This window comes from Odocoileus virginianus, chromosome 23 (genome assembly GCF_023699985.2).
Source record: "Odocoileus virginianus isolate 20LAN1187 ecotype Illinois chromosome 23, Ovbor_1.2, whole genome shotgun sequence".
NCBI lineage: Eukaryota > Metazoa > Chordata > Mammalia > Artiodactyla > Cervidae > Odocoileus > Odocoileus virginianus.
Genome location: NC_069696.1, coordinates 53,541,597 through 53,556,367, shown reverse-complemented (window position 1 = coordinate 53,556,367; position 14,771 = coordinate 53,541,597). Strand labels below are relative to the sequence as shown.

At 43.5% G+C, this 14,771-nt stretch overlaps 1 protein-coding gene across 2 annotated transcripts in view; it reads left to right on the top strand.

The window, feature by feature from the left end:
- The first annotated feature begins 2,050 nt into the window (after positions 1–2,050).
- TESPA1 (thymocyte expressed, positive selection associated 1) overlaps positions 2,051–14,771 on the top strand; it is a 32,902-nt gene continuing 20,181 nt past the window's right edge. For both annotated transcript variants that reach the window (XM_020916351.2, XM_070454155.1), the window contains exons 1-3: positions 2,051–2,205; positions 12,514–12,721; positions 13,891–13,933. In XM_020916351.2, coding sequence (XP_020772010.2) covers positions 12,559–12,721; positions 13,891–13,933 — 206 coding nt within the window. In that variant the 5' untranslated portion in view covers positions 2,051–2,205; positions 12,514–12,558. The remainder of the gene's footprint in view (positions 2,206–12,513; positions 12,722–13,890; positions 13,934–14,771) is intronic.

Here is a 14,771-nt window from a genome sequence, read left to right as displayed (position 1 = left end):
TTGGTGGCTGCAGGGACTAGAGTTTTCCTAGAGTTTTGCAACTAGTCCTTAGGAAGAGTATCTTCATTTTGCAGATAGGAAGTTGAGGCCTGGCGGTGTTAGTTAATGTGTTCAGGGCTTCCCTGGTGGCTGAGTAGTAGAGAATCTGCCTGCAGTGCAAGAGACTCGGGTTCCATCCCTGGGTCGGGAAGACTGGAGAAGGGCATGGCAACCCACTCCAGTGTTCTTGCCTGGAGAGTCCCATGGACAGAGGAGCCTGGTGGGCTACAGTCCATGCGGGTCGCAAAAGAGTTGGACGTGACTCACTGACTAAACATCAACAGACAACATAGAAGTGGTACTTTCCCTGTCCCCAACATGTTGGAAATAACAGTTAGGGGAAGTCGTGAATTTTGGAAACTTGAGGTTAAAAACAATTTTAAGACTTCCATTAGTTTTTGTAGTTAATTTGTTCAGGGGGGAAAGAAATAGTGTTAAAGAGACCAAGGGATTGCTAGATTTGGTTTTTGTGGATTTTGTGTTAATTCTCTGAAAGGTTTATACTTAGCATCTGCTATATACTGGGGACGGAGAAGGCAATGGCAACCCACTCTAGTACTCTTGCCTGGAAAATCCCATGGACGGTGAAGCCTAGTGGGCTGCAGTCCATGGGGCCTCTATGAGTCAGACACGACTGAGCAACTTCACTTTCATGCATTGGAGAAGGAAATGGCAGCCCACTCCAGTGTTCTTGCCTGGAGAATCCCATGGACAGGGAAGCCTGGTGGGCTGCCGTCTATGGGGTCACACAGAGTCGGACACGACTGAAGAGACTTAGCAGCAGCAGCAGCGTATACTGGGGAAAGAGGTTAGACATTTTTATCCCTACATGTATATGAATGTATTGTGTATGTCTGTGTGTATTAAACAGAGAGAGAGAATTATTATTTTAATCCTACTTATCTTTGAAGAAAATAATATTTAGAGAAGTTAATTTGCTGAGCAGAAACTTAGGCTTCTTTCTATGACATTATAACTATATTGTGAATATCCAATGAAGCTGTCCCACTGGCAATTAGAAATAAAGTTTGGCAACATGGGAAAAAGAAATCCAGCTGTATTTATAGCCATAAAATTGGGAAGAAAAGAATGAACACATGAAAGTCAGTCCTAGCAGTACCTCAAAGGTGTGTCTCATATGATAAACATTATGATAAATATCTGTAAGTAAATGACACAGGAAAGGAAAAGAATCAGGACCGGAAAGAGAAATAGGAGATAACTTGGTACAACTTCAAAGAAGAAAGAGTACCAGGAGATATTGCAGAGATGGGGTGAGGGATCATCAAAGATAATGAATGCTGGTCAGAAGTGAAAGCGACAGAGGTATGGAAGAAAATCTAGAGTCTAATAAGTGTTCTTGAAACTGAAAGCCAGTAAATAGAAGACATTTCCAGGGTGTGACAGATTTGGGGGTGAGAAATCAATCAGTTATTTAACAAGAAACACTTTGAATTTGTTTGAGCAAAAAATAAAACATTAAGAAGTCAACACAGAGAAACAGTTTCTTAACAATGGTGCAGTATTTGAAAACAAGCTTCTGGGGACTTCATGAGCATGTGAGTTATGAAAACAGATGCACTCTGGCTTAGAGCCCTCTTCAGTTTGTGATGGGGCTGTAAGCATCTTCTCAGAAATAAAAGAGATCATTTTGGGGAGAGAGCATTACCATTTTTAGACACTTCTGCTGAGGACAGAAGCTTTATGTGAGGCAACAGAATTATTTGAGGCAGTTACATGATTAGAAGACTTTTCCTATACACATCCTTCAGTGCGCTGTACCTTCCCCTTAATAAGAAAAGATCTCCTGTTGTCTCGGAAAAGACCAACGCAGCTCTTGACGGGAAGGGCTCCTTAGTGGTGAGCTCCGGAGATCTCAGATATTTTGTTCTACTGTCAGTCTGCCGAGCTAACCAGAGGATGTGGCTGGGGTAGGAGGCGGGGACTATGCATATGTGTGTGTGTGTGTATGTGTGTATGAGTGTTTTCTCATTTCCGCTTCCCCTTTCAAACTGGCAAAAGCAGTTTCATGAAGACAGAGAGAAAGGTGCGATATGCAATATGATACCTTCTCCCTGTCCTCACCTCCGTCCCAAAACGGGGGAAGGGCAGTGCCCAGCACTGAAAGCTGCATTGCCTCAAACTCAGCTCCCAACCAGTGGACAGGTGAGTACAGCTTCCACCTCAGTTTTAAGATTGTGCTGACTTAGAATGGTGCCAGGAGATAGGGAACTTCCCTGGTGGTTCAGCGGTAAAGAATCCATCTACAATAAAGGAGACTGGGTTCGATCCCTGAGTCAGGAATATCCCCTGGAGTAGGAAATGACAACCCACTCCAGTATTTTTACCTAGAAAATTCCATGAACAGAGAAGCCTGGAGGGCTACTGTTCATGGGGTCGCAAAAGAGTCAGACATAGCTTAGCGACTAAACAGTAACAGGAGAGAGGGGGAAACAAGTCAGAGAAAAATCAGGCTGCAGAGAAAAGGGAAACATCAGGAGAAAAACTCCCACATCCCTGACTTCAACCTTAAGAAATGCATCACTGTGCCTCCTAGAACATGGTCTCTTTGCTTTTTTTTTTTCCTTCCTATTGTCAGAGAGGTACTCTTGGCAGGGTCATAAAACACGGGTTCCTTTGATGACCTGGATTAATATTTAGGAATTCTTTCTCACCTGAGAAATTCTGTGTTCTGGTGTCCTTACTTTTGCTTCATTTCAGTCTGATTCTAGCTTTAAAAAGTTCTCAAGGAGAAAATTTCTTCACTTCATCCACTCTAGTGTTCATAACTCTGACTCGCGAGAGTACCTAGCCTAAGTCGATTTTGCTTTTTGTGGCTATATCCTCTTTCTTCAAAAGCTGCAGAAGGAGATTGGTGAGGAGATAAGCTATAGCAATATATGCTTGGGTGAGAGGAGAATTTATACAACTGGACAACACTGGACCAAATCTACTGGGAGGCCCAAGATCGATAACCACCTCTCAGGTTGGTGTTCAAGCCGTACACCTCAGAGACGGACTGATGAATATATTGATCCCTTAATGATCTATGTAATCCTGAGTGAGGAGGGGGTCTGCTCTTCCGATACATCTGGTCTCAGCAGTAGCCAGGCTGAGCACATCACCACCTGCATGAGTTTGGGGGAAGGTGGAGGAGTGGGCTGGGGTTTTCCCATGCCTTGCTTGCTACTGAATCCACCAGTGGGTGGAGGAGCAGAGGTGGATCCCCCGTGCAGAACAAGGACAAGATGAAAGAGCCCCCCAGAAGGGATTTGAGGAGACCATGAGGGTTTGGATGAGAGCCTCAGTGACTCTGTCTACCACAAATGGCCCTGAATAGAGAGAAAAGAGAACTTTCTCGACTTCTAGACAATACACGGTGGTACCCAGGTAGGAGATTGGCAGTTGCAGGATTTAAACTTTTTTGTCTAAGCTTGTTAATAGGCTTGAGTGATTAGACCTAAAGATCTGGTATAATTTTCCTATCACTTGAAGCATTATTATGAGGAGGGTAAGTCAGGTTTATTATCTATCTCTACTGAGAATATCATCAGAGATAACCAGCTGAAGCTATCACAAGAGGGATAGAAAGAGGTTTTACAAATGGTTACTTATTCACAGACACCCCAAGGAGTTCAGAAATTCTTTCCAACTGTACTAATAACTTTTTCTCATAACTCCTTTGCTCCACTGAAACTTAGATGGAGTCCAGTGATTAAACATAATGTAGTGGCCATGGAGACCCAACAGAGTCATTTTGATTCATGATTCATATTCTATTAGAAAAAGGAGAGGAAACTTATTCTCAGCCCAGATCATGATTCACACAATAAGAGAAAAAGATCCGACATCTATCTCCACTTGATAACTGCGAAATGTTTACTGCCTAAAGGACAAGACCAAGGTTGGTATTCCAGTACCCATGGTACTACTGTGGGTCTGGCCCATACCTGGGCCTACTGCAAAAAGCTTGAACACAGATTTTGAGATGATGAAGAGAGGGTGTAGATATTGTGAAAGAAAAAGAAGAGTAAATGTGAGTACCTGAAGGACAGAGTTTCATTACCAAGGAAATAATATTGAGGCATTAAAGATTGTAATTCACAGAACTAAGTTGATGATCAAGACATCTGTTCATTCTCACTCCTGTTTCTAGACTGAACTACCTGTAAACCAGTCTAAATGAACTGACGTCTCTTATTCTTGATGCCTGATGATAACCCATCCAGAGGAAAGAAATTAGTGTCTCTCAACATGAACAGCTCAAGATTTCTTTTTTCCAAAAGTACAACTTTAGCAAAGAAGAGAGAAAAAGAGTCTGTAGATGGTCTTCTTTCAGGATGCATTCAACTAAGCTTATTTGTGGGTGGGGGGGAGGAGGAAATGAGAAAAGAAGGGGAGAAGAGTTCTAAAAGTGAATAGGCATTTTTCTTGGTTTTATTTATCAAATAGCATCCTTCTTCTCTCCTTGAATAGATTGAACTGCTGCCTTAGACCACAAGAAGTCTCAAATGCAAAAATCCTGCACTCAGGGTAATTTTTGTTCTGATGGTCTTCAAACAGCAGTGACATGGGAAAGGGTTACAGATTGGGAAGGCACTGCCTGCCTGTGAAGGAACATGAAAGCCTGTGGCGGGGGTTGGGGTATGGAGAATGGCGGGCTGTCAGCCTGGCTTGAGGTGGAGTTTGTCCTATTCAAAAACTGAGAAATTGGCTGTCCTGGGATTTCCCACAATCCCTTACAACAGTGGTGATGTCTGTCTTGGCTGTGACCGGAGATAAGATGTACCCATTGTGGAAGGTCTTACAGGCCCCATCATGGAAACTCCGTTTCCTTTTTCTCTCCTCCCACGCTTGTTTTCACTCTCAGTCCAATTCACAGGCACTGCTCGGGGTGTAGGCACAATTCAGATAGAAGAGAAGAAAGGCCTGTCTGATACTGTCCCAGGAGGAGCCCCAGAGTGCTGAAGAGAAAACCCGGGCTGGGCCTTAGAAACCAAGAGTGGAGGCGGAGGGCTGTGCAATGCGAGGGAGACGCTCACACCTGGGGCTCAGGGCTCCTGTCTGTTCCGCTGCTAACAGTCGCTGCTCTGGGTGACTCCAAATAAGCCTCTCTCTCTCTGTGTCAGTTTCCTTGACTACAAAATGAGGGATCAGGATTATATGGTCTCTCTGATCCCGATGAGTAGTAAGTAAGAACAAAGAACCTGTTTGCTGCTTATTTTTCATCTCTTCTTAACAGCATCGTCTTCCTTTCCTCCTCTGGATTTGACACGCTCTTCTGTACCCTGCCCCCTGGAGGAGGAAATCGCAACCCACTACAGTATTCTTAACCTGAGAACCCCATGGACAGAGGAGCCTAGCGGGCTATAGACTGTGGGGTCGCAAAGAGTCAGGAATGACTGATCACAAACACATCTCTACCCTACTGCCCGCTTCTTGTTCCTTCTTTCCTTATTCCTGAAAATGTCCCAACTTTAGTGAATGATTTAGACCGAGGGAAAATTAATAATAATAATAACTATATTTATTAAGCACCTCCTTTATACATCAGGGACTTAATATGCATTATCTGATTTTTAAATCCCAATAACCCAACAAGTCTGGCACTCTGTCTGTTTTATATATGAAAAAATTTAGGCTTAGAGAGAACAAGGAATTTCACCAAGGACACATACACAGTAAGTAGACAGAACTGTGATTTCAAACAAGGTTTATTCTGACTTCACAGCACACATTCTTTCTACAGTTTTCCTTCTCAAGACTTGACCATTCTTCCTAAACCCCTTCAAAACATCCCCATAGTAAGATATAACTGGAGCTGATATTTGGCAGGTTCAGATTGGTAGGCTATAATGGTTGTTAAAATATTAAAATATGTTCATATCAAATTTTGATAAATATTCATTGTTTCAAGCCCTCTGAATGCCCATCACTAACTCAGCTATCCCAGTGCTTCCTACAAGACTCCCCAGATGGCACCAAAAATTCAGTGCCATGCTAGCCATGGCACTTGTGGGACCCAGTCCAAGGACTCCGACTGGTGTCACCTCTGATTTTCCTGTGCTGCTAAATGTTCTGAATGCTACAACCATCTAAAAGTCATGTGAGATTTCAGGCAAACTCTCCTCTAAAGTAGAACCTAGGGTCTTGACTGCTATTAACCAAAGTCACTCTTCTTTTGCTAAGATGATAACAAAGTTGAGCCGAAATTACTTTTGGTTTATCTGCCTCCTCAGTACTAGATTATCAGATGGAGAGTTTATGTAGCATGATGTGGAATAGAATATTTACTAACATAGTTTCTCTTTTCTTTTATCCTAAATTGCATTTACTGCTGACATCTACATGGTGATCTTAGGTTATTCTCATATTCTATTACCAGTGCAAAGATGATACAACTAGAGTTAGATCAATGTGAGTTTAAATCTCAGTACGACAAGATCTTAAATATATGACCTTGGATCACTCACATATCACTCTGAGCTTCAGATAATAATAATTAGCTCCAAGGAGATTGTTAGTAGTTTGTGGGGAAGTTTTAGGGGTAAATATAAGGAATTCTGTACATCTCAGTTATTATGAATACCTATTGCTTTGACTTTGCCCATGTTAATATTAGGTGAATCTCAGACTATATCCCTTAGAAAAGAGATACTGGAAGTAAGTGATGATCTCAGTGTAGTAAAAATCACATACCCATAAAAGATTTTCTCTGCTACAAAAGTTACTGCTTCTGCTGATGATTTTGGTTGGGAGATATTCCTTTCAAAGATTTTAAACAACTCCCTAGTCTTAAACCACGAATGGTTATTCTTCTTGTCTAACTTCAATCCTATCTGCTGAAATTTTTTCTTTTAACTATAACATCCTCAGAACAAAGAGAATTTACTTCTTCTCTGTTTGGTTGTAGTCAGTTTCCGGAACACTCAACAGATGATGGTGAAATATTTGAGGAGTAAACCTCTAGAGAAATGTAGGGAAGGTAAAGACAAAAGACTGAAAATGGTAGCAGAAAGGGAAAGAAGACTTTGGAGTGATTTAGGCAAGTAGCAATAAAATCAGTGTGGCATTTTTGTTGTTTTGGGGGGTGGGGGTGGGGGGAGATGATTAATGGAAATGTCAGAGAAAATTTATCAGACATCCATCCTTACAGAAGATAGATTAAATATAACATTATAATATAAACCAGCATTAAGAAAGATGGTACTCTGATCCCAAAGGAACTTTTGACCAAGGAGTAAAAATTTAAAATGAAAAATTCTGGAAGACAGTTTTTTTGTGTGTGTTTTTGTTTCTGCTTTTTAAGATAGGAGGATTTGAGAGATTCAGCTTATAAATTCAGTAAGACTTGTGTGGCCCTACGTTCTAACAACAAAGCCTTGGTGTGACTATGCCCCAAGCCTTCTTCCTCTTCATTACAAGGCAGATAAAACATATACTGATACACTAGAATTTGAGACCATGTGGAGTCCCTGTCCTAGGACACACACTAGGTGAGGATAAATTTTCAGCCCCGGTGCGATTCTTGCTTCTCTGCAGGTACAGTGTCTGCTGAGCCCTTCTGTTGTGAGGTACTGTGCAATGTCCTGAGTAAGATTTAGGGGAGAGGTTCAAGCATTGGTGGATAATGACAGGAAATGTAGGCACATACATCTTGCTGAATGTGGTATAGGCCCATGTGCTGGGTGCTAGAGGTGGGCAAGAGAACAGAGACAACTTGAGGAGGCCTTCAAAGGATAGACAGCATATGGTTGGGTAGAGAGGAAGGTGGATGAGACTGTATAAACTAAGGCAAAGGATCAGAGAAGCTCAAGAAGCGCCAGGGGCCCGTGAGCTCTCCTGACTGAGTCACACTCCTCTGGTCTCCTTCGTTCAGCCTCCCTCATCCAGGCTTACCACTTTGCTAGGTCACTAGGAAGTTTTAAGTCTGGAACCGCAGGAAAGTGAAGTGTTAGACACTCAATCATGTCTGTCTCTTTGCAACCTCATGGACCGTAGCCCACCAGGCTCCTCTGTCCATGGAATCCTCCAGGCAAGGATACTGGAGTGGGCAGTCACTCCCTTCTCCAGGGGACCTCCCCGACCCAGGGATCAAACCCAAGTCCCCTGCACGGGCGGCAGATTCTTTACTGTCTGAGTCACCAGGGAAACCCTCATAAATCAGTGTTAATTGAAAGGAACTTTGTTAAGTAGGAAGTAGCTCCCGAGGCCACTGGACCATTCTCTTACAGGAAAAACTACACAAATGCTTCTTTTGTACAGTATTATTCCTACAAATATTTCAAATTCAACTAGAATAAATTCATAAATGTTATTATTAGAGGCAAACTCTACAACATTCATTGCCACCAATCACCTTCCAGAGAACAAAGTCAATATCCAAGCAGAAAATCTGATTGACTTACCGGAAGTCAGTTAACAGGACAGCAAGTTTGGAAGAATGACCAAGTCTCCCAACTCCCGGTCACTGTTTGCTGCACCAAACTCCACTGCACACAGGTGTGTGTTTCTGCACGACTTGTTTGGAGGAAATACCTCCATACCTTCTCTCTGTTACAAGGTACCGCCCTGACAGCTGTGTGCATGCATCCCTCGGTGCTAACACTCTCACTGTTGATGTGCTTGTCTGATAATCATCTGCCACTTCCTCCAGATTTCCACGAAGAACACCCCGTTTCTTATCTTCCAGCAACACAGCTTCCTTCTGCTACCACTGACCAGACAATTCTATTTCTTTGTGCCTCGGAATATTGCTCTGCTTTTAGTGTTCCCACAATTATAGAGATTATAACCGTCTCTATAATCCAGGTGTGGCACAGATTGGAGAAAACCAGTTAGATTCTGTTTAGGCATCAGGAGCATAGCAGTGAACAACCCAGAGAAAAATCTCTGTCTTGGTGGAGCTTCTATTTTAATCAGAAGAGTAAATAATGAATTAGATTAACAAGCAAAATATAATGTTAGTGATAAGAACAATGAAGAAGGGAAGGAGCTACATGGAAGTGACTATTGCCTGGAGGCTGTGGAGGCCAGGACTGGCTTCCCAGAGAAATTTCTTGAGAGCTGGGCTTTGCAGGTTGAGTGGGTCAAAGGCTGAGGTGGGGGGAAGACAGGGGAAAACAATGTGTGAAGAGCCTGGGGTTAAACGAGAGATAAGCATTTTCAGGGGGCAGAGAGGAAATGAGTCTATATGAGTGTGATGTATTTTCCAAGAAGTAGGAGGAGTGCAGGATAGATGCACATCCTGGAGGATGTTGAAACCCAAGTAGAGGCCTCCATCACTCATCTCAGTTAGTGAGATTCTGACACAGTGCTTGGCTATAGCGTCCTCACTGGGAAAACAAGCCCAGAGAAAGGGGGTGAATTTGCCGAGGGGACGACAGAGGATGAGATGGTTGGATGGCATCACCGACTCAATGGACGTGAGTTTGGGTAGGTTCCGAGAGTTGGTGTTGAACAGGGAGGCCTGGCGTGTTGCGGCTCATGGGGTCGCAAAGAGGTGGACACGACTGAGCAATTCAACTGAACTGATACTATTAGCAAGTGGCTGAATGTGGGAATCCATGTTCCTTCCTTCTTTCCCTCCTTTCCTCACTTCTTCTTCCCTCCCTTCCCAACTTCCTTCTCTCACTTCTTTCCCTCTTTCTTTCCTTCCTCTCCAACTGCATTTCTGACTTCCTTTTAAATTCCCCTCATCCCCAAATAAGTTTTGGTGAGCTGAAGATTTCTTATGATTTAGGTGAGGTTCATTTGCTCTGGAAATTAAAGACAACAGGCAAGTCAACCTTTGATATTTTCTTCCCCAGTCTGACTGATGCCAACCTATTAAATGCTTTGGATGGTAGTGCAGGACCAGGTAGATGCAGGCTAAGACGCCTTTTTTGACTCTCTCCCTAAATTCTTTACAGTGGCAGTTTCATCCTTGTTTTATCACCTCACAGCAGCTTTAGCCAAAGGACAACAAATTCTCTCTGCTACCGCTCTTTGCGGCTTCACTCTGCATCAGAGTGATGCATCTAATTTCCCCTCAAAGGCAATGACTGTGGACAAAGAGGCCAGTGTCCAGGGTTAATAATGTTGTATAGTGCCAACTGCTGTCTCTCCCTGGGGGGAAACATATGCCTTAGGCTGGACCTGAAGTAAAAGAATTTAGATCAGACAGCAGTAATTATATATACTTTTCCTCTGAAAATACTTTGTCTGTAACAAACAGAAGCATCCAAAACAATTTTATTGCCCTAGGAAGGCTTTCATATTTAGGATGTTCTTTTCAAAAATAGCTATGTTAGTGCCTAAATTAATGCTTCACTGATGGGTTTGTGTTTAAGAGTCTGAAAAGCAGGAGTCTCTGGCAACTGGCTCTCTTCTTGTTTTCCCCTTTTATTTTTCCTAACTCTAACAGATAAAGGTGTGGCTATGAGGATGGAGTGTTTATGGCAGCTCCAGGGATGAGGGCTGGTCCCACCTCCACCTGTTCACTGTGGAAGTTGTGAGTGCAGCTGGTGAAGAGGCAGAAGGACAGAGTATAAGCAAATTACAGTATATTTGCCTCAAATCTTTTAAGCTCTATTTGTACAAGTGAGTGATTTCCCTCTGTTTTCCTCTTCGAATAAGTGGCTCGTGCTATCGGAATGCATCACTTGAAAGAATACACAAGTGTTGATCAGGCAGTGTTAAATGAAATATTAGCACTCTGATGAACTTGGGAATTAACTCAGAGCCAGGGAGAAACCCAAGATGACAAATTAGAAGGTGATGATTCTCAAGGTGGTAACTGCTAATTGATCCAGAAATTCCAGAAAAGAAACATCTACATCTGCTTCATCAGCTGTACTAAAGCCTTTGACTGTGTGGATCACAACAAACTGGAAAATTCTTAGAGATGGGAGTACCAGAACACTTCACCTGTCTCCTAAGAAACCTGTATGCAGGTCAAGAAGCAACCATTAGAAGCAGACATGGAACAACTGATTGGTTCAAAATTGGGCAAAGAATATGACAAAACTGTATGTTGTCACCCCGTTTATTTAACTCATATGCGGAGTACATCATGCAAAATGCTGGACTGGATGAATCACAAGTGGGAACCAAGACTGCCAGCAGAAATATCAATAACCTCAGATATGCAGAAGATAGCACTGTAATGGCAGACATTGAAGAAAAACTAAACAGCCTCCTGATGATGGTGAAAGAGGAGCGTGAAAAAGCTGGCTTGAAATTTAACCTTAAAAAAACTAAGATCATGGCATCTGGTCCCATCACTTCTTGGCAAATAGAAGGGGGAAAAGTGAAAGCATTGACGGATTTTATGTTTGGGAGCTCCGAAATCACTGCAGATGGTGACTGCAGCCGTGAAATTAAAAGAGGCTTGCTCCTTGGAAGGAAAGCTATGACAAACCTAGATAGTATATTAAAAAGCAGAGACATCACTTTTATGCTAACAGAGGTCCATATAGTCAAAGCTATGGTTTTTCCAGTAGTCATGGGTGTGAGTTGGACCATGAAGAAGGCTGTGCACCAAAGAACCGATGCTTTTGAACCATGGTGCTGTAGAAGAGCTTTGAGAGTCTCTTGGACTGCAAGGAGATCAAACCGGTCAACACTAAAGGAAATCAACCTTGAATATTCATTGAAAGAACTGATGCTGAAGTTGAAGCTCCAGTACTTTGGCCACTTGATGCGAAGAGCCAACTCAATAGAAAAGACCCTGATGCTGGGAAAGGTTGAAGGCAAAAGGAGAAGAGGGCAACAGTGGATGAGATAACTGGGCTGAATCACCAACTCAATGGACATGAATTTGAGCAAACTACAGGAGACAGTGAAGGACAGGGAAGCCTGGTGCGCTACAATCCATGGGGTCACAAAGAGTTGGACACTACTTAGTAACTGAACAACAACAATAACAGTGTCTCCATGTTGTTTTTATTATGGGCTTCTCCCACCCCATTTCCCCCAGAGAAATCCTATGTTAAACAGGAAACAAAACAAGCCCAGAATGGCTGTAGTTAGAATGACATCCTGGTTGTGAGACCTTTAGAAAATTGGTTTAACCTTTGAGATCTAATCTTTCCCCTTTCATATATCTTTATGAAGATCAAATAAAATGAAATTTACACATTGCAAATTTAAAGATATTTTCATTTAATGGAATATTCTGGGAGACAAAATTCTTAAGAATTAAAATGTTTTCTAATATGACATCTCACCTATCATGAGAGGCAGCCCTTTCTCGTTGTACCTTAAATCATACAATGTTTCAATCTTCCAGATTTGAAAGCCTTGCCCTGGTGTTTAGGTTGTTCAGAGCATTCCTTTTTTTTTTTCTTTTAAGAACCAGACATCTCCTCCCAGCTCTTGAATAGGCCGAGGGTTATGCTCCTTTGTGCAGAGCTGGGAGAATGTGGGGGCAACCGCGGGGGTGGTGGATTCTGAACACAGGATGACGGTGTATCGCTGTGATCCAACTCTCAGGATAGCATCCCTGTGGCCAGAGGCCCTGAAGTCTGAAGCGGCGCCATGGAGGGCTCCGTGCTGAGCCCCACATCCTGGGAGAGACGCAGGGCCTGGCTCCGTCAGAGCCGGCACTGGCAGACCCAGGTCCTGGAGGAAGAGGCTGCAGCGGCCCTGCAGAATGTCCCAGATGCCGAGCCCTCTGGCCTGGATGACGTTTTCCAGGAAGGTAAGGAGGCCAAACAGAGGCACCTTGTCTTGTGATAGGGAATATGTGGCAGATGCTCAGGTCTGCCGTGCGGGCAGAGAGTCCCCGGTTTCTTCCCTGATAGCTCCTGGCGGTAAAGAATCCGCCAGCGATTCAGGAGACCCCGGTTCGATTCCTGGGTTGGGAAGATCGCCTGGAGATGGGAGAGGCTCCCTACTCCAGTATTCCTGGGCTTCCCTTGTAGCTCAGCTGATGAATCTGCCCGCAGTGCGGGAGACCTGGGTTTGATCCCTGGGTTAGGCAGATCCCTGGAGAAGGAAAAGGCTTCCCACTCCAGTGTTCTGGCCTGGAGAATTCCACGGACTGTATAGTCCATGGAGTCGAACACGACCGAGCAGCTTTCTCTCTCCCTCTGCGTGGCTCATTTTGACTGGGATAAACGAGCTCAAGGGAAGACCGGAAAGACAGTAACACAAGGCGTGAATTGTGTAGGAAAGAAAGGGCCTAAGACTGAGGAAGAGGAAGGGGCACACTTCTGCATCGCCCCGCTAGCTGTGAGGACCCCAGGCCGGGAGCTCTGTGAATGCTGGGGTGTGCCTTTGTCGTCCGTGTGACAAAGCCACACTCAGCCTTGATGCCTGGACTCTGGCTGCGGCTCACTTGCTGACGTGACCTTTGGCAGGTCATTCACGCCTCTAGAACATACTTGTCTGATTGAAGTATTAGTACCTGAAATAGTAATAGTACCTTTTCCACATGCCTCTCAGAACTTCTTGGAGGTTCAAATGATGCTACAGACATGATTGAAAAATAAAAAATAAATCTTATGTAAATAAGCCTACCCTTGCTTATTTGACAGGAAACAAAAAGAACAAAAGCAAAATTGTGCTGGTTTTTCTTGTTTTTTCTTTCTTTTTTCTTTAAACAGAAGAATCTACCCCTGTTCCCAAACCTTGGGGTATTTTCCAACTTTCTGGGAGAAGGGGGGCACAGAGGCCAAGAGAAAAGAGACGTCCACTGTTTTTTAACATGGGTATATCACTCTTGTACCGTAAGGGAAAGTTTTATGGGAATAAAAAGGGTTCATGAGGTGGCTTGAATAAGGATAAATTTGTGGAATAGGCTGAGTTCCAGGGGGGAAGTCTGATCTCCTTTGGTCCCCACAGTGACCCGATATCTGACTTTTCTAGGAAATCCAATCAACAAGATTGAAGACTGGCTGCAAGATTGCGGGTAAGTGCCGGCAAAGTGGTGGTGAGCATGGCTGGTGGTTGGGCGTGCTGCCGCTGGAGGACTCAGGGACAGGGGCGTAAGTTTTAACTGGGCCTCGTAGTTATAAGTGAGGTTGAAATGAGTGAGACGGTCTGTAAAGAAATGGGTGAGTGTGGGGGTTAGGGCTGTGAGTCAAGTGCCTTTCTGGGCTGAGACCAAGTTAGGGCGAAGGTCTGGAAACAGACTGGATCTGGTCTAAAACCAAGAAGGACAGAAACTGGTAACCACAGTGAATGACTGGGCTAAACTCCAGTCCCTGTCCCGTTGTTTTTCCCTTTGGATCAGAGTCTTACACTGCAGACAGAAGAGGAGTTAAAAACCTAACTGTACTTACGACCAGAGTAATTCATCATTATGAATCATTATATTGCTTATTTCTACAAGGACTAAGCGTTTACCCTAGTTATTCAAAGCACTGACTAAGTGGAACAGGTACTTCAAGGCAGATTGTAGTATTTCTTTTTTCCTGAGAAACTCTTAAAATTTGAGGCCCCACACCCCCAACAGGCTGTCCCATTTTAGGCTCAGTCTGCTCAGACACGGAGGGAAAGCTTTGTGACCTGTTTAAGTGTGATCACTTGTGTGATAATGAATTCTCAGAACTTAAAAACTTCTGCCTGCTCTTTATTTCCTCTCCAGAAATGTCCCCAGCTTGATATAGCCTTTCATCTAAACTCGTTTATTAACATAAAAATAAACCCATCCTGGTTTATTTAGTAGGAAATAAATAGCACTGCATAATCCAAGGTTGTTTATTTTAACTCTGCCCTGGGAGGGAAGGCCAGGAAGGATTTATTTT